Source organism: Uloborus diversus, chromosome 10 (assembly GCF_026930045.1).
Source record: "Uloborus diversus isolate 005 chromosome 10, Udiv.v.3.1, whole genome shotgun sequence".
Lineage (NCBI taxonomy): Eukaryota > Metazoa > Arthropoda > Arachnida > Araneae > Uloboridae > Uloborus > Uloborus diversus.
The window spans coordinates 56,849,698-56,869,851 of record NC_072740.1 but is presented as its reverse complement, the minus strand read 5'-3'; the positions used below and the strand labels follow the sequence as shown (position 1 = coordinate 56,869,851).

Here is a 20,154-nt window from a genome sequence, read left to right as displayed (position 1 = left end):
AATCTGAAATAGCTGTAACAGAGCTTGAGGTGCTCTTTTTGCTCTGTTACGGACTGATACTTATGGTGCCATTCGATATTGATGGATCCTAACTAGGGTGGTGAAATTGGTACTTGCTTGTAGTTTTGCCCATGCCACGGATAACGGGCGTAACTTACAGCTTAACATTTAATGTCATCTGATGAGACTCAAATTCAAGGCACGTGCCATTGAAACACTTCTCATTCATTCATTGGTTCATAAGAATCAATAAAATAAGTCAAATATAGGTTTGTCCTTCTCAGTGGTTGGAAGTAGCGCGCTACAAGTAGCGACGCTACTGTAGTAGCTACATTTTTGAGTAGTTTGTAGTGTAGCGCACTACTTTTTAAAAAAAGTAGTGTAGTGAGTAGTTAACTACAAAAAATAGTAGTTTGTAGCGATTTCTGGAAACTACTTTTAAATAAACTGAAAAGAAAAAAAAATCAAGGTTCAAATCAATTTGACTGTCGCAAATTTTACACAAGTACATCAGCGGATGCAATGAGAAATAAGACTCATTAAAATACGAGCTGACCTCAGGCATTTCATTTTGACGCCATACGTTCTATCTGTTCGCCGCCATTAGTTTGCCGTCGTAATTTTCATATTTCACCAATATTTATATTGAAAAAAGCACTTATTTTCGCGAAAATGAAGATATCGGTGATTTCACGAGTTAAAAATTTGGTGAATTTTATGTGAACAGACCGAAGATTGAAAAACAAAAATATTTTAGCGAGACTTAAATTTTCGACAGTATTCACCAAATAAAAAGAAGCTACTGAAACTGTTTTAGAAAAGGATGAAATTGAACTGTTCTGGATGACTTACAATAAATGCGAGCATTACATGTATGAGAGTATGATAACGGACATTTTTCTTAGTGTCTTCTGATGAGCTAATTTATCAATCTTTTTTTGTTCAATCCTCTTACGGTGTGTTTGTGTATTGGGGTGCCCCCCCCCCCCCCAAAAAAAAAAAAAAAAATCGAAAGTTGATTTTTCAAGTCGCACACTCTCTTATATTTTATCCTTTTACGTCAAAAAAAAAAAATCATATAATTGGAACAACGGCAACAAGTGCCGATTATGTCTGAAAGAGTGAATCAGCACTTGTGTAGTGCTAGGCCAAATTAAAATAAAATGTTTTTTTAGAAACTCAAAATTTCTGTTGATAAAACGTTGCTCCTATATTCCACATGTGCACTACAAAAATATTTATTTAAATTAAAAATCATTTAGATATCCCACACGTGGCCTAACATTTATAATTTTCTTCAAAAAATTAAGTTTTTGATACATATTTTCAGATATGTAAGATTTTACGAAATTATCAAGCTGAAAAATATAAACAGTAAAGTAGAAAAGTAGGTAATTAGCGTTAAATAGAAATTTTTGTTTTCCTGCAATTTTTAAGTCTCCCACATAGTACTCAAAGATATGGATTTTTTCCAGGTTGAGTTAAATTTTTCATTTAAAATATATTATGTTTTTATTATTCGTTTGTAATTGCTGATCTGTAAATGTGTTCGCCAGTAATTTTTGAACTTGATATTCTATTTAAATTTGTATGTAATTTTTTGAAAGATAACTGAAAAGAAAAATCAATTTTTTAAATAAAATTATAAATTTTAGGTCAAGTGTGGCATATCTAAATGTTTTTTAATTTGAATAAATGTTCTTGTGGTACATGTGGGGTGTTGGGTACAGGGACAACGTTTCATCAACAGAAATTTCGAGTTTCTAAAAGAAGTTTTTTTTTTTTTTTTTTTGGCCTAGCATACAAGTACTGTTTTACACTTTCAGGTGCAAGTCGGCACGGGTTGCCGTTGTGCAAATTATATGAGACTTTTTTTCACGATTGTTTTGACACAAGAGGAAAAATACAAGAGTGTATGCGACTTGAAAAATTGACTTTCATTTTCTGAGGGAAAACCTATAGTGTATGCTTTGTATTTGTTACTTATTTTTTGGAAAGTAGCGAAGTAGCAACTACATTTCAAAAGTAGTTTGTAGATGCTACATTTTGAAAAAGTAGTTGTAGTTGTAGTTAACTACATTTGTAATAAAGTAGTTGTAGTTGTAGTTCGCTACAAAAAAATGTAGTTTTTCCAACCACTGGTCCTTCTCTTTATTTTTTATAGCTGGTGATATTTGAACATATTTTTCATTGAAATTCTCATCCTACAACAAAAATTTAGAATTTTTTTAAGGGGGGATAATTTATGTCATAAAATGTTAATAAAACTGTTCAATAATATGTCGCCAAAATTACAGTGAAAATTTTCGATTAGTTCCGATGCTGTGATAGCTCTTAAAGTGACTGTGGAAATTCAAAAACGTTCACAACATTTTTTTTTTCAAACGCGTTTTTCTCGAAGCAACTTTTTTTCAACTAATGGGCATTCTATCTCAAAAAGTTATTGACCAATCGTTCTGTAAATTTATGTGAATATTCTTTGTTCAATTGTACTCTATATGAACCTAACTCTTTGATGCTATTATTAATAAAAATAGTTTTTTAATGCAAGAAATGTGAAAACAAAATGATAGAAAAACATAACATAATAATCAAACACCTCAAAAGCGTACAACTTTCAACTTTTTTGATCACAATTAGGTTCATATTCTTAGGAAATATGTTATTTATGAGAAAGAAAAATTGTAATGATTACAGGCGAAAATTGTGGCTTCGGTAATGCCCATTAGCAACAAGCTCTGATAGACACTGCCCCATGGACAGCAGCTTCTAACTAAACTAATTCTGGTGGAAATGACTTCAAAAAAAACTACAAGGTGTACTTCAAAAAAATGAATAAAATATCTTTTAAATTTAAAGAAATTCTGTTTATTTCATTCCTGTTAAAAAAATTCGCGAAAAACACTAAAATTTTAGGCATCTGAACTGATTTCTCCCCGTAAATACTTCTGATTCTGTAATTTAAATGTAAGAAGCATAATACATATTGTTCAAAAGTAAGTTAAATAGATGGCATGAAATATTTTATCCAAGCTCTTCTAGTTGAACGTTTCACCTGCAATGCAACAGGTGAGTGTTGCACGTTCGCGTGATTTCTAATTTGACCCTGAGATTGACCTTTGGGTGCGTGTTTCTTGTAAGCAGTTTTTGCTAGGGATTTCCGCAGATCTTTTATTGATCGCTATACTATACGTAGTACTTTTTTAAAATTTACTGCATTAAACTTGAAAGCAAGATAGAGCACACCTAATAATGATTGCTTAGCTTTAATTTTCAATTTGCAAATTTAAAAAGCATGTTCCTGCAGCTGTAATACAGGTAAGAACGTTTACTACAGTTAATTGATTTTACTTCTGTTGTGTTTGCGGTATTAAAACCAGGAAACCGTATTTAGTTAATTGCAAACATTAGTCATCAAAAATAATTAATAAATATTCCTAATGCAATAGTTATTGTTTTATGATATGATACATCAGTTTACTTTCAATTTAATGTTCTTTTAAAAGAATAGTACTAATGATATATTTTTTTTATTTATTAGTAACGTTTTTTGAATTTTTATTAGTTATTCGTTTTATATTTCCATTTCCTATACTCTTGCATTTTATACTTTCTGCTGTTTAAAACTTTTTTCATATTAAGTAACTTTTTAAATTCTTTACTCCCGACATATTTTCGAAATTTGCTTGATCAACTTGATAGCTTCAGATAATATTTTATCGTATAAACTGCTGGTTAATAATGAGAAAAAAACTGTACGTGCCTGAAAGTCATTTCGAATTGGTTTGCGTTTGAAGAAAAATATTGTAACAAATCTTTATCGCAAAATGGAGTAATGTGTGAGATTTTTAAGTACACTGGTAGACAAAATTAAGAGATGGAAGGCATTTTCCCAAATATCTCGAGAAATACTGGATAAAAGTAAGTGAAATTTCGTATGGATATAACTCATAGTAAGACAATAGTGTGTGCAAAGTAAAAATTAAAGTGCCATTCATTGGCAAGAGTTATTGCCAAACGCCCAATGTGAACCGAACTTCAGGATGAAAGATTGCAATGAAAGTGAGGCTTGTATGGAGTGTGGCCGCCTCTAGTATAGTGTGTGGTCACCTCTTACAGATAGACAGCATGCACAACGAGTATACATGCTGTTAATGAGAGAGTTAAGGAGTGCTTGTGGAAGACCCTCCCACTTATCCACCAGAGCAGATTTTAACTCCGGAATGGTTCTGGGTGAGGGTTGAAGTATCGCAATAGCCTTCCCAAGTGCATCCCAAACATGTTCATTTGGATTAAGGTTAGTAGATTTGGCTGGCCGATGCATTCGATGAATATCATCGCTTTCCAGATACTCCTCAACCAGAACAGCCCTATGTGTTCAGCATTGTCATCCATAAAAACGAATTCAGGGCCAACAGCACCCCTGACGCACATAGGGTTGTAGGATCTCATGCCTTTACCTCTGGGCATTCACGGAGCCATTGTCAAACACATGGAGTGGTGTCACCACCACCGAGATACTCCTCAAGGCCAAACAAGCTTTCCGAAGGGAAGTGTATGAGTCACGCGAAGAAGACCTGTTTGTGCTTTCCCCAAACCTTCTGGGGGAGTGTTTTCAATCTTTCACACCGTTGAATTTGCTGAAAGTAACGGTCGCTATGCTTTGTCTCCGCCATTTACTCTTGGATTAAAATTTTATTGTGTGAATTGTTTTTGTTGATTCTCATATTTTATTTGTTTAGTGGTTAAGTATCGCTTATTATAGTTATTTCGTTTGTTATTGTGTATAAGTGTTTATCAATCATGCCGTTCAGATGCTGTGTGCCTGGATTTCAGTGCAATTACGATAGCACCGTTTTAAATTCTCGGCCGATGTAGAAATGTGCAAAAGATGGATTAAATCCATTCCACGCAAGGATTTTGCACCAACTAAGTCATCTCGGGTGAGTTCTTTAATTTTTTTTCCTCATTAAAAACAAATGTGCACAAATTAATTCTGTTGTTGTTTCTCAAAAATAAGACTGGTATATTGAATAACAAATGTCAATAATTTGAATAACAAATGTCAATAATTACTTTTAGCAAAATTAATTTTTGTAGCAGTTTTTAAAAAGCTGAATAATCACAAACCGTATACAGTTGCGTGAATAACCAGGATGTAAATCATTATTCCACTCCCCCCTCCCTATTACAGTCACTGGTAATATATTAGGTTCAGTATACCTTATGCCTATTTTATTCGTGAGTGTTTTTGTTTCTTTGTGTGGTTGTATCCTAATTATAAAATATTTTTCACATTCAATGAGACAGAAATATTTAAAATACGTTTCATGAAAATTAAACTTTTGTTTAATTCCGTATTTTATGCAATCATTTTTTAAAATTATTTTCTTCGTCACAACAAATATCTGTTGAAAATGAATTTAAATTCTTAATTCAAAACAATAATTTAACAATATGTAATCATTTGTATTATTATTAAAATGTTTAAATTTTCTACTTTAATATGTTAATATGGAAAAAACCCTGGTGGGCAAGCTTTTGACAGTTTTAATTTTAACCATGATTAACTATAAAGTCAAAACTCCGTGTCAAAAAATAAACACTTTTACAATCATTATAAAAGTTTAAATAAAGAATAAAATTTTTTATTAATTCTAAATTATCTAATGTTTTAGTTTTTGGAAGTACCCACTACCGATGCTGCAATAGTTCCTACTAAATGCTAAGAGGGCAGCAAATTCTGTACTTTAAATTGAGGGTTTTTTTAAGAACCTAAAAATATAAATGAGTCACTTTCATAGAAACATATATTTTGAGTTTATAAAAATCAGAAAAGTTAAAGTGAGTGGAATCAAATGAAACATTTTATAGAGATAGATATATGTAAGGGCTTTTTATATGGAAAAGGATAGGTCATGGAAATTATTCAAAATTCTTAAATACATGATCATAAGAATTACTTAAGTTTATGTTCTGGGGGAAAACTGTCTGGCACGATTGTTGCACGCTGTTGAATGAACGCAAGTTCCAAACATTGTTAAAGTAAACTAGTTGACAGATTTAATTTTGAAATGCTTAATGTTATAAGCAGGGTTCATTGATTTAAATCAGCTTTATTTAAATTGTGATTAAAATCATGATTTAAATCAAGTGATTATTTTTTAAATCAATTGATTTGAATCAAGTTAACAAAGTCATTGATTGAAATGAGTAGATTTTAGATAAATTAATTTCGCATTTTTTAAATCTGTTACTCTAAATTAAATTTTACTGCATTACATAATTTTAGTTGAACTAGCAAAATTACATAATCTCTTTCTGTGTGAGTAACAGATTTTCAGACATGGCAATATTGTTTTTACTTCAAAATTACTTGAGAACAAGAAAAAAAAATTGCAGTTTTTCTTATACATCATGATTAATATAGCTAAGAAAAATAATTGTCGAACATACTATTTTACACTACAATTTTACAGGATTATGGAAACCTTATCTTTAAGCATATCATAAAACATCACATCTTATCTAAACATAATAATGTATTAATAAATCTTAAATTTATTATTCAAGTCTTATCCCAATATGAGTTAGCCGAATTGATTCAATAGTTCAGATTGCTTTCTTATCAAAGTTTTTTGCCCTCTTCATTCCAAATGAACAATCGAATTCATTTCAGAAATTATGTTGACTTTAAGCTGATAAACATAGAAAACTGCCAAATCAAAAAAAAAATAATAAAAAATTCTGCTAAAAAGTATGGAAATTAGTTTTAGGAAATAGTGGGTACTTCTGCTTCCTAGAATTATAGTTGAAAGAATGGTGGTTGTAGCTAAGGGATGGGGGTGTTAATGTTAAATTTAATTTTAATCATGCTTTGTCTTAAAAGCAGAAGCAGTCAACTTATACCTATTATTAAAAAATAGCTACTGCCATGAAATGAAAATAGCTAAAAAGGTGCTTTTTCTTTGGTTTTCTCGGCATATTTTTTATTTTTTATTCCCACTTAAGTATTAGTCAGAAAAATCTCTAGATTTTTAATGGTGTTGATCCTTTTTGATCTAAACTAATGGACTATCAAAATTTGCGCTGTTAAATAAAAAAAAATCAGCCACAGATGCACAAGCAATGAATCTTAACTTATTAAAGTCTAATTATGTTATAAAATTTCTTTTTTAAATGTAAAACAGATATTTTGAATAATTTATTGGTTTCTTTACATTTATTTGTGCATTTATTTATTGAGATAGTGAAAAGGATTTTATTTTAGTGATATTTTGATGTGTCAAAAGGGAATAAATGAGTTCCGTGAAATGGATCTTTGCTTTTTTTTGTGAACATTAAACACGACTATTAAATTATCCCACGCTGAAAAAAATATTATTGTTGATAATGTATTGTAGAGTTAATCATACTGAATGCTGAAGACAAACAGAAATACTTTCCATAAATTTTTCAGGAATGTATTCATACTCATTTAATAATTGCAATAGGAATTATGTTGTTTTCACCGAAGAGAAATGCGCATCGCGAGCATCAAAATAAGCATTTCGCTGACAAAAGGAAACTATTTAAACGATGGATTAAGAAAGAAAATTGCATAAAATATCGGTATCTTCATCAAGTTGCATCCAGTCGCATAGGTCTTCTTGGGGAGCCATCTTCCTCCCGCTGTTTGGCCTTGAGTAGAATCTCGGTGGTGGTGGTGGTGTGCGGGCATCTTGCGTGATCCCTGCCCAAAGCAACAATCCTTCAACAGCATAATGGTCCCTTTCCATGATGTTACTGGGATGGTATCGGATCCCAGGTTCCCTCCATATAAATATTCGCCGAGAATCAGGTTGAAGACAGAATCTGGACTCATCTGTGAAAAGAACATTAGCCCATTGGAGCTGTGTCCAGTCATTTTGCTGTGTGCACCATTGCACACTCTCTCTTTTGTGGGAGGGAGTGAGTAGGATGCAAATGGCGAGCTTCCTGGCATACAACCCTCTTTCATCGAGTCTCCTGGCAACTGTCTTGCTTGAAACTAATGTCCCTGTGGCAGCAGCGAGGTCCCTACACAGTTGTGTCGCTGTAAACGTCTTCTGGTGCTTGGCTATAAGTAACAAATACTGGTCTTTATTGGACGTTGCTGCTCTCAGACAACCTTGTCCTGATCTTCTGGACACTCCCATTGTTTTTAAACTGACTCTACAAATTCAAAACAACGCTTGGACTTTCTCTCAGTTCCATAGCAACTTGAGCTTGGGACTGTCCTACCTCAAGTCTCCCTACAATTCTCCACCTTATACCTTCGCCTAAACGATGATGTTCGCTCATTTCACCCAAAAATCAACAAAAACAACAAGATTATTCAAGAAACCCCATACAAATCGTTACTGTGTCGTAGAGTGGAATGAGCTGAGAAGCTGGATACAGACTTTTATACTTCATGCTGCCTTAGCAACGCCCACAAGAATACGTAAACCCATCTCAGCGACACCAGCGTCATAGTGCTTTTATGTGGCAATCAACTATCCAGGTTTTTGTGATATTTTCCGAGAAAAGTGTGAAAATACCTTCCATCTCTTAATTTTGTCCACTAGTGTAAATTCTGTTAGAGGACTTCATAACAAAAAAATCGACGCACCATGAAGGAGTAGTCAAAATAAAAGAAAAATTTACATTCATGAGGACAACATTGATATGAGAAACTGATTAAAGAACGAAAGTAAAATGATCATTTACAATAGGAAAAATCTCGAATGAAAGGAGGCTTTAGTGCCCACTTGATTAACTATAGCATTAATGTACGAGGTGATACTGACAAGGATTGAGACTTAAAAGTATCGAACGGATGTCTTAACACTATTTCGTTCCACATTTACTCTCGTGACGTCACTAATTCTATCAAACTCGAAGCAGTTCAACTTACTGTCCGAAATGATCCGAGGTATGTTCAATCTGAAAAATCGAGGAGATCGAGCAGGCGAGAAAAGATGATAATGTGGAAAAGGAAGTCCTCTTATTTCCTTTGCTGAGTGAGATTTAGCATTGTCCTGTTAAGAAGTGGTTCCTGTGAGTCCCGCTATGAGCGCCAACAGATGTGTCTGAAGCTTGCCACCAACTTACCGTAAGTTTGTCATGGTGATGTGGTTCAATATAACGGGTGACCATGTTTCGTATACTATAGCACCCCAGAATATTGCCTCATGTCTGGATGCTGTATGCAGCTGAAAAGCAGAGGCACTGATAGAGCGTTCACAGCGGGGTTTCCACAAGTGCACATGATTATCATCATTACCGAAATTTAATCTAGATCTGCCGCTAAAGACGATTTAGAACCACTTGGTTGCAGTCTAATTCCGTCACGCGACGGTATTCCTAATGGAGGACAAAAGTGAAAGCCCTAATCCTGCCTCTGTTTCAGAAGCACACCGCATCTGCAGTTAGGGTGATACTATCGGGTGCTATATGATACATAGTCCCCTCTAACATTAATTCACAACACCATGAAAGCCTGACGGTGTGTTTGGGCCATGCTTCAGTTGCGTATGGTGATATCGTGGCGGGACTCTCAGAAGCCATTTTTTAACAGGATAATGCTCGGTCTCATACAACAAGGGTGTCAGAAGACTTTCTCTTCTTCATTTTCCTCATCTTTGACCAGCTTGATTCCCTGGTTTGTCAAAGATCGAGCATATCTGGGATTGCTTCTGACGGTAAGTTGGATAGCCTACGAGTTTGATTGAATTAGAGGCGCATTTACAGTAGGGTAGATCGGGGCACGTTTACGCAGTGACCTTTTTTCAAAACGAATTATAAATGGAGAGCCAACAGTCATAACAGATTGATGCTGCTCTCTAGCACATGTTCGCATAAGTTTTTGAGCATCAGTCGAGCTTCGGTCTAGCATGCAGAAATAATGTTTTTTACCAAGTTGAGTAAGCTTTGTGTTGAACGTTTTGAAGCTTATTGTGAATAAATAATACTTAGTTAAGAAAAAATAATACTTAGTTAAGAAAGAACAAATACATAAAAATTAGTAGAATTTGATCCTTTTTTGAAAATTGTACTTGTATGAACTGAAATTTTATTAATTTTTTTTTCCATGTTAAAAATAAATCCAAATTTGGCGACGGGGCGAGTTTACGCGTTGACGTCGGAGCACCTTTACGCACGTTCTTACGGTGTCTTACTTCTAAACGTGCTTTGACGCTTTTTTCGCTCCGAACTGTCTCAAATCTTTTTAGTATTTTCAGGCTCTTTAGTGTTGAAAATCCCCATTTATTTTTTTTTATTGAGTTGCACATTCGTATCTTATAGGTTACAATCAATTAGTGCTGTCTTCATGCTCATTCAGCTTTTACTTCATACAATATTCAGTTTGTAATAAATTTGCTTTGTTTTAAAGATGGTAAGACGTTATGTTCGAAACACTAACAGAACCACGTTAGGTGTCAAAATAAATTTGCGTAAATGTGCCCCATGTCCGAGGCAAGTTTATGCAACCGACTTGGACTCAAAAATAATTTATTTATCGGGTAAAAACACAAACTGAGTAACGACTGAATATACCAATTTTGACTCCATTAACTGCTTCTTAAAATCGCGATGTCTAAAATTTCCGAAGTTGAAACATAAAAATTAGAAAATTCATTGAAAAAAATCCACGTTAACGTGCGCCGGTCTACCATAAAGCCCTGGTTTCCTCGGAGCGAATCGCCGATCTTCGACGTCGCTCCTCCCCGTGACGCTGAAATCAAAGTCAAGTGGATTCCGGCGTAGCCATTCATGACGTCGATTTAGCTCGGGCGCGCATGCGCAGAAGAATCAAGTTTTCCTCTCGGCAAGGACCGATGCCGGCGATCGGCGAGTTCACTTCTAGGAAACCAAGGCTTAACTGTCGTACTTGATGACGTAGGACATCGCACGAGATTGTTATGGTTCAATGCTCGCCTGTATCGCCTCGCACATTCACACTAGAGGTGGCTCAACAGAGTATTTAAAACTTCCATTAGTATGGGATTTTTCTTGTAATTAAAAATCATTTTGCTTTCATTTTGTACTTGATTTCACTTTCTGTATGATTGCTGTCGTTACGTATGTAAAGTTTCTATTCATTCTGACAACTACTTCTAGGTGCATCGATTTTTTTTTGTTATAAAGTGTATTTTAATAAGCTTCGACTGTGATTTTTATCATGCAAGTACATGTCGAATATTTCACAGCTTGAATATAGAGAAACAACTTCATAAAAAATAACTGCCCATGGAAGATAAACAGCAGTATCTGCAAATTTTTCGTTTTCAACTTTTTTTGCATTTTCGTATACTATTTTACTTAAGCTTTACAGTACAAAACGTGCACATTTGGTTTACGCTGAAAACAATGCACGAAAAAAACGTCGAATTACAACATTTAACTAGTGTTTGTGTGAAATCCAAAACGTATTTCTGCAAGTATCTCAAAAAATCATTTTTGCAGATACTGTGGCTTAACTACCCGTGGTTGTAAAGTTAAATAATAGGATAATCACATAATTGAAAGACTACAACTATTATTTTTGCACGATATATTAGTTATAAAGTATGCAATTTTCTCTCTGTAAAACGGAGTGCATTCCTTGATATTGATTTCGTCTACTACTTTGTTTTTAAATTTTTTTATATTTCTTTGTTAACCGTTTATTAATGCATGACTGCTACAATCAAAATTACTGCAATAATGTTTACGTTACAAGCTATATTAAAAACGATGCTCATATTGTACTACTTAGTAGTTAGTAAATTATGTACTGATAAAATTCTTGTTATTCGTATTACTAATAACAATTAAGCTCTACTGCTGTTTTGTGCAATTTGCTTATTTAATGGTGGACATTTTCTAAGTTCAACTTCTGTGAACATTGATCATCTACGTGCGGAACAGACGAACGATCGGATTTCACTTTTTGCTCCTAAAATTTGTTAATAAAGAATCTTGCTGGGATAACAATAAAATGATAAAAGACGATTACGAGACTATGCGCGATGATTTTTCAAAAAAAAAAAAAAAAAAAAGAGGTGAAGCTGAGAAAGTGAATCCTATCGAAATTAATAATGGAGATTTTCTTTCTAATATTGTCAGACTTTTTTTTTTTCAAAGAAATGGCCCAAAATTCAAATTACGTCAGTTGTTTAATAACTTGCTCAAATAAATTCAAAATTTCATTTAAAGAAAAAAAAATCCATATTTTTTGCATGTTGTTTCGTATATGGAGAAAAGTGATTATTTGCCACTTTCATTTCACCTCTGGGACATGTTTTTTTTAAATTAATTCTTTTTCGACGAACATCTGTCCCTGGTGCTTTCTTTGCATTTTTTGCATACTGGCTCACTGATTTTTAGAATGTTTTGTTTGGGTTAGTTCAAAACCGATGAAATAAAACAGAGAAAGCATTTTTATTTATATTTTGACATCGTGCTTGTTGTCTTCAGTTTGTCTCAGACCTGAGTCACTAAACTTTCCCGCGCAGTGCTAACTATAACCGAATTATTCCCGCCTAAATGGCGATACTCACCAACCAAATTGAACCTCAGCCAGACATTAACCGTCTATAGTCGTCTTCTTCAACTAACCAGAAGTTGCAGACAGCTCAGGATTTTGATTTCGCAAAAATAATAATAATAATAATAAATAGATAAAAAAAAAAAACTAGCTCATTGTTCTCTCTTTATGTAAATATTATAATTTTCAAAACTGGGTAATGATTTTTATTTTTTTTTCGAAAACTGTAAGTTGCTCTTAATTATTTCAATTTGCTCCTACAGTGGTGGTCCAAGTCCAAACTATAAAGACAAAGGAAAAATTGCGAAATGTTGGTTACTGTTGACTAGAGCATTATGCAAATTTTATGGCTATATACCAATGGTAAATGAAGCCTATTTTGATCAGTTTTAATGGAAATGTATGGGGTATTTATGTTTATAAAATGTATTTTGGATTAAGATAGTCATGTGAAAAGGACAACATTATTCGGGCAACTATATTTGTGTGCTCCAAAAAATAAAATTTGTATGTTTTTTTTTTTGTTCTACACACGGCACTACTTCTTGACGATATAAATGCGTAAGGGATTGGTATCCTCTCATTCTATTTTAGCAGTCAAGCTGCTAGGTAAACTTTCGGAGTTTGACGGAGGAAAAGTGAATTTCAGGACTGCTCGTCAATTTACAGCAAAACTGAATAGATCGAGAACGGGCATTTATAATTTCCTTTAAAATCCCAGTAAATATAGACGACAAATACATTTAGGTATGCTACCTTCTGTTTCTGATCGATAATATGACGAACTTGCTCAGTGGCGGATTAGACAGCGGGAACCGACCCTGACATTTAGAGGCCAGCCGACGCCTGATATTACCGCACATATACTTGTGTTTATGGAGTATAAGAAAATTGACCCTATGAAACAGGATTTAAATAAATGTGAAGAAAAATAATTTTATGCTATCTTCAAGCAAGCGCTTTTTTTTTCTTGCTGATTCTCTTAAAAGTTGTTCTTTGAAGAGGAAAATTAAAAATATCTGACCTCTCGCGACTCAAATTAGGATCAAAATCAAACGGTCTACAGTATCATGGCCGACAAACGGTCAAAAAACTGGAGGTTGGGTGTTTGAATTTGACGCTCCCCCTACCCCTCCCTTTCAGTTTTTGAAATGCAGATGTTATATGAGGCCGTGAGAAGCAAAGGGATGTAAGTGGACATTTTCAAGTTTTGAGGAAAAAGTGTTTAAAGATTATGTCTTTGGTAGGGTTTCATTGAATTTTGCGAGTACCTAGTAAAAAAAGGAAATATTCGTGCATATATTGGGGGATCCGGGGATTTCGCCCCCGTAAAATTTTCGCAGTAGATTTAAAAGGGCACTTTTAAACGATTTTTAAGCGATCTTAAGCAATGTTTGGGAGAGGGAGATTCGGAGAATTCATTCAAAAAAATGTTCAAAATGGGAGAGTTAAAAACGCGAGTGAAGGCCATATTTGGTAACGTTATTGGAGAATTGATGAGGATCTGGGACCTCAGCCAATATTTCTCAGAGCAAGTTGCCACATTCCTAGTCTAGACGTTTTCAAAGCTCTTTTGGGAATGGGGGAGTTTTTCGAAATTGAAGTCCTTTAACAAGTTTGTTACCAATAAATTCCCTCCACCACGCCATTTTCTGCAAGCTCACCTTACTTATATTGTATACTGATTGAACAGAGGGAACTCTTTGGTTTCCCGCGACATAGCTACAAAATGAAATGTATAATTTAACGACGGCAACGTCAAGAGCGAAGTTTCAAACTATCGTTAATGATATTAACAAAGAAAGATTTCTAGGTCACAGAAAATTATGTAGCGGTGTATAAAATTGGCGGCCACTTAATATTTCAAACGTATCATAAATGCAATGGTTTCTCCCCCGGGAAATTACTCGAATTTTTAGTTTTAAAAAGGATTTTTTTTTTTTTTTTTTTGGACGATCGTTGGTCGTTTGTAATGTAAGAGGAAAAAGAGATTTAGATGCGTTCCTCGGTTCATTTTTTGGAAGATAAACTTTAGAAATGCAATTGTTTTATCGCTTGTTAAACGCTTAGAAAAGGGGGGTTTGAGTACTCTCCTCTGAAGTTTTTTGAAATTGTCTAAAAACGCAGTTTTAGAGAATCTTTGGTGATGTAAAAGGGAGGAGAGATTCGGGGGCCCACCCTCAGAAATTTTTCTAATTTGTAGTTATAAAAATGCATTCTAGACTATCTTTGGTTATGTTAGGGGCTGAAGAGGTTCGTAAGTTCCCTTCGAAAGTTTTTCGAAATTTCAGTTGTAAAAAATGCAATTTTAGACGTTTTATGAGATTTAGCGCACACCCTTGTCTCCACGATGAATCAAACAGAATAATCCATTGAGTTTAAATCTGGGGAATACGGTGGCCATTCTTGAGCTCCAATGAAGTCCGAAAAATGTGTCTTGCACCAATCTGAGTGCCTTTAGCTCTGTGTGCAGAAGTGGAATCCTGTTGGAAGGTCCATCTTTTGTTTCCAAAGAACTTTTGTGACCAAGGTAAGACAACATCTTCCAAAATGCGTTTGCGATATGTTTCTGGACTAATTTTATCCCTTGATCAACAAAAACAAGTAAACATCCACTAGCACATATCCCACCCCAAATCTTTAGATTGGGATCGTTGACGTTGTTCAACACTGCAAGAAGGTCCTGGAGACGAGGTGTGTGCTAAACTTCCTAAAACTTTGGCATCCTTAAAGAAATCCTTATGCAAGGGATGGGATAAAATATCAGTAAGTGAGTTGCGCCCCAGAGTCGAAATTTTTGTGACACGTTTAAAGCTCTGAATTAATCCTAAAGGTAGCCACTTTGAAAATTTGTAAATATATTAGACGAAATAATGTACTCATATTTATTTTGAAGTTTGGTCGTAAAATTTTCAGTAGCGTTAAAGTTATGGTGTATTATGTGTGTCTAAGTTATTTCTTCTCTCCCTGTATCTACAGGTAAAATTCATATTTTTACGGATTTCTCGAGAAATAAGAGACCAATTGCTCGGTAATTTTTTCACATAAAAGGTATACTCCAGCTGCCATTTTCCAATAAAAGTTAAGTCTACTATTCATTTAGGGAACCAGCAACAAATTGAGAAAATAAAAAAGGTTTTTAATCATCCTTCATTGTAAATAGCTGGTAATAAGCTATAAATTTCAGAAATAAGTTAACGAACTATGTGGAATTGATCTTTATATTTTCGTGAAAGTATATTTTTTACCCACGGAGATAAAAGCATTTCTTTCAACAATAAAAATTTTATTTGAAGGTTTTTGGCTTCACAACACGCAGAGCTTTCCGTCAAACGTTACTAAACTTTCAGAATATTTGACAGCATACAAGAGGAACATAATAAAAAAATTTGAAATTAAATGATTGAAAATTTAATAAAATATGAACGTTTAAAGCAATTAATTTTTCACTGCACATGCGCGAAAGATAGCAATTTATAACCTTCAAAATCCAAAGCCCAGATAGATCCTGGAACTCATAGTAAAATTCCACCTGGATGTCTTTAAAAATTAAAAAGTTATCAGCAATCTTATGAGGCAAATTTCAATAATTCTTGGGCCGCCGACGAATCGTGAGGGATCGATCGCAAATAATCCGTTTTTATCATGAATCACTATGTACGATAACGGGAAAGTGTTGCCAGTTTGCGAACGAACCCTTACGATTCGTCGCCTATCCAGGAATTACTAAAATTCGGCTCATTGAATCGCTGATAACTTTTTAAATTTTAAAGATATCGAGCTGAAATTTTATTATGAGTTGCAGGATCTATCTAGGCTTTGGATTTTGAAGGTTATAAATTGCTATCTTTCGCGCATGTATAGTGAAAAATTAATTGCTTTAAACATTCACATTTTATTAAATTTTAAATCTTTCAATTTCAATTTTTTTTTATTATGTTTCTCTTGATGCTGTCAACTATTCTGAAAGTTCAGTAAAATTTGACGGAAAACTCTGCGTGTTATGAGCAGAAAACCTTCAAATAAATTTGTATTTTTGAAAGAAATGCTTATAGCTCTGTAGCCATAAGATATACTTTCACGAAAATATAAAAATAAACCCAACATAGTTCGTTAGCTTATTTCTGAAATTTATAGCTTATTCCCAGTCATTTACAATGAAGGATGATCAAAAATATTTTTTTTTATTTTCTCAATTTGTTGCTGGTCCCCTAAATGAATAGAAGACTTAATTGTTATTGAAAAATGACAACTGTAGTATACCTTTCATGTGAATAAAATTACAGAGCAATTAATATCTTATTTCTCGAGAAATCCGTAAAAATGTGAATTTTTGAAAGTGTCCCAATACTTTTGGTCATATAGTGTAGATAAAAAGGGTTAGTGAGGAAAAACTCTAACGACAAACTCAAGTTGAAGCAGAAAGGTTGTACTGACTATGAAAAAGTAGTTTAATTTATTATTTAATTTAGAAAGTTAGAAATTTCAAGAGGATTTGTGTGGTTTAAGTTAAAACTTTATTTAGATCAATGATTTAAAGAAAGAATCATTTGATTTAAACCAACAGATTTAAATTGTTGTCAGCCTAGTCCATGGTGTTGAAGTTGTTTTTAAATATTGCTTATTATTTTGATTTTCTTTTTTTTTTTTGAGCTCACAATTTTCAGACTAAAAAAACTATTTTAGGGTTATTGAGCTATGAGATCCTGTGGTATAGGGGCATTTTCAAGACGCAATATAGGCAAACCTGCCAGTATTTGTGCTGATTCTTCACATGTTTCTTTAACAAGGTCAGTTTTGATTCTACTTTTCTTAAGTATTTTCATCCTTTTCAGGATTTTTATAGTGAAGTCAAACATTGGTTTGTGTTTGTAGAATGCTACTTAGATTTCACTTTCGACGTTCAATATAAACTTTAGCAATTGAATTTGTGCTGCTAGTTGGTACCTAAAAGACTTTTTGCAGCATGTTGTAACTTTTCTACATTGTGCATACAATTTGTGTAGCATCTTTTGTTTGTTATTTCTTCTTTCGTTTTTGTGATAAGACTCATTTTTAATTCAAAGTTTCTAAAAACCGTCTTTAAACTTTTATCATCCTCAACGGCTTTCTCAGAAGTTCAAAATAATATTTTCCTATGTCCTCTACAAAACTTAAGCTGTTTTTTTTTTTTTTTTTTTTTTTTTTTTTTTTTTTTTTTTTAAACGAAGTTCAGATATTCTGTTTTAGAAGTAAAATCTTTTTCTTTTTCTAATGGAAATTTCTGCTTTTTTCTGTTGTTTGCCTTTTGCATGTAGTTAGTCAATGTTTTCCTTTCCTCCAACTGCCTTGTTTGCAATTATTTGGAAGATATTGGTTAGATATTTGTATTGAAAATAGACATTGATAGTAACTACTAAGTAGTTTTTAAAAGTTCTAAATTTTCATATTGAGAATATTATAACACTATTTGTGTTTTTTTACTATTTAGCATTATTCACACTTTTTAATTATTTTCAGTCAGTGAAAACAGCATTTGAAATGTATTTATTCTTTGAGTACTTTGAAAGTTTCAAGTAACTAGACACTGAAAGATGAAGAAGTATTTTAAAAAGGAAAATTCTGAGGAGCAGAACCTATAGCCATGGAGTCTCTCGCTCCAGAGAGTAATGCCGAAACTCCCATGCTAGTTAGTTCTCCTGCAGTTAGAGAGTCAGGTTGCTCATACACGTGCAGAAAAGCGGTAATCACTGATTTGTTTATAAAATATTAGTTTTTAAATTAAATGCCTTTACAAATGATTTTGTATTATGTGTTTGAAATGTTCTTTGTATAGCGAAAAGATTAAAGTACCAAGATGTCTGATTGAAAGAGTTAACTTTGACGTAACGCAAACGGGCAACACGTTCCTGTGATTCATGATAAGAACGGATTAATTGCGAACGATCCCTCACGATTCCTTGCCTATCCAAGAATTATTGAAATTCAGCTTATTAGATCGTTGATAACTTTTTAAATTTTAAAGATATCGAGGTGGCATTTTATTATGAGTTGCAGGATCTACTTGCGCTTTGAATTGTGAAAGTTATAAACTGCTATCTTTCGTGCATGTGCAGTGAAAAATTAATTGCTTTAAACTTTCATATTTTATCAAATTTTCAATATTTTAATTTCAAATTGTATCATTGTGTTTTTTTTTGTATGGCTGTTAATTATTCTGAAAGTTTAGTAACGTTTGACGGAAAACTTTGAGTGTTATAAGCCGAAAACCTTCAAATAAAATTTGTGTTTTTGAAAAAAAAAAATGCTTATATCTCCATGGGTGTTAGAGATACTTTCACTAAAATATAAAATTAAATTTTACATAGTTCTGTAACTAATTTCTGAAGGATGATCAAAAATCTTTTTTTGTTTTCTCAATTTGTTGCTGGTCCCTTGAATGAATAGAAGATTCCATTATTAATGGGAAATGACAGCTGGAGTATACCTTTTATGTGAAAAAACTTACAGAGCAATTAATCTACTATTTCTCGAGAAATCCGCAAAAATGTGGATTTTTGAAAGTGTCCCAATACTTAGGGTCATGTAGTTTATGCGCACATATATGTTTTTTGTGACATTCTTTTCTATTGTTTAGGTCAGTAAATGGATGAAAAAGAACTTATTACTTTCTCTTACTATTCTTGCTGTAATTGTGGGGATAGTTCTAGGATTCATGGCTAGACTTTTTTCATATACTACAGATATTGTAGTAGTAGTAGCATTCCCTGGTGAACTCTTAATGCGTATGCTGAAAATGCTGATCCTTCCGCTCATTATTTCCTCGATGATCTCTGGTAAGTAAAATATTTTTTCCCCATGTTTAATTTTAATATTATGCATGGTATTGCAATAGAGCTCTTGGACGATAAATCTCTGTTTGGTGATTTTTTTTATTCGTTACTTATTTTTATTGGCAGTCACTTTCAGATTGGATAGCTGCCACTTATTAATTCATTATTTCACTTAAAACGCGTAGCTACTGGTTTTTTTCCGTAAAAGAAGTGTTTTTGACGAACAATTGTCGTCATTACATTAGGATTCATTTCTTCATAGATTCATTTGGAGCTGAAGTGAAATTATGTGTGTGCACATTTTAACTAACGGAACAGTATCTTTTTTTTTCAAAAATCATTACTTCGGAGTGGATATTTACGTACGCTCAGGACCAGCTGTGCAGCAAGCTGAGAATCGCAATACAAATAGCAGTTTGCAGTTATTACTTCTATTTGAATGGTCGGCCGGAACAACGTTGGACGTTACAAAATATAAAATTTTACAGGAGAGTGTTTTTTCTGAGAGCACAATTAAATTTGAAAATGCTGCCGAGAAAATGTCACATCCAACACGTTGCTCTGAAAAAACGTTTTCCTCCAACGGATTAAGAAAAACCAAAATTCTTTTTTTAAACAAACCACACTGTAAAAACAATTTAGAAACGTTCCAGGAAAATAATGGGCAGCTAATGTGCCCAAATTCTGCCAGAAACATATCTTGCAAAAAACAGGAACACTTTCCGCTAGAAGTCAGTAATCTTCCCGAAATTATCCTGGAATCTTTCAAAAGATTTCAGATATCTCTCTAATTAAAGCCAGTGTCTCGAA

The 20,154-nt window shown here is 33.4% G+C and overlaps 1 protein-coding gene across 2 annotated transcripts in view; it reads left to right on the top strand.

Moving 5' to 3' along the window:
• Window positions 1-3,188: 3,188 nt before the first annotated feature.
• Window positions 3,189-20,154, top strand: part of LOC129231243 (excitatory amino acid transporter-like) — a 39,085-nt gene continuing 22,119 nt past the window's right edge. Inside the window, exons 1-4 of one of the 2 annotated variants that reach the window (XM_054865520.1) lie at window positions 3,189-3,318; window positions 17,219-17,322; window positions 18,032-18,254; window positions 19,149-19,347. In XM_054865520.1, the coding sequence (XP_054721495.1) occupies window positions 18,156-18,254; window positions 19,149-19,347 (298 nt within the window). In that variant the 5' untranslated portion in view covers window positions 3,189-3,318; window positions 17,219-17,322; window positions 18,032-18,155. The remainder of the gene's footprint in view (window positions 3,319-17,218; window positions 17,323-18,031; window positions 18,255-19,148; window positions 19,348-20,154) is intronic. The other variant, XM_054865521.1, reaches the window with a different exon arrangement.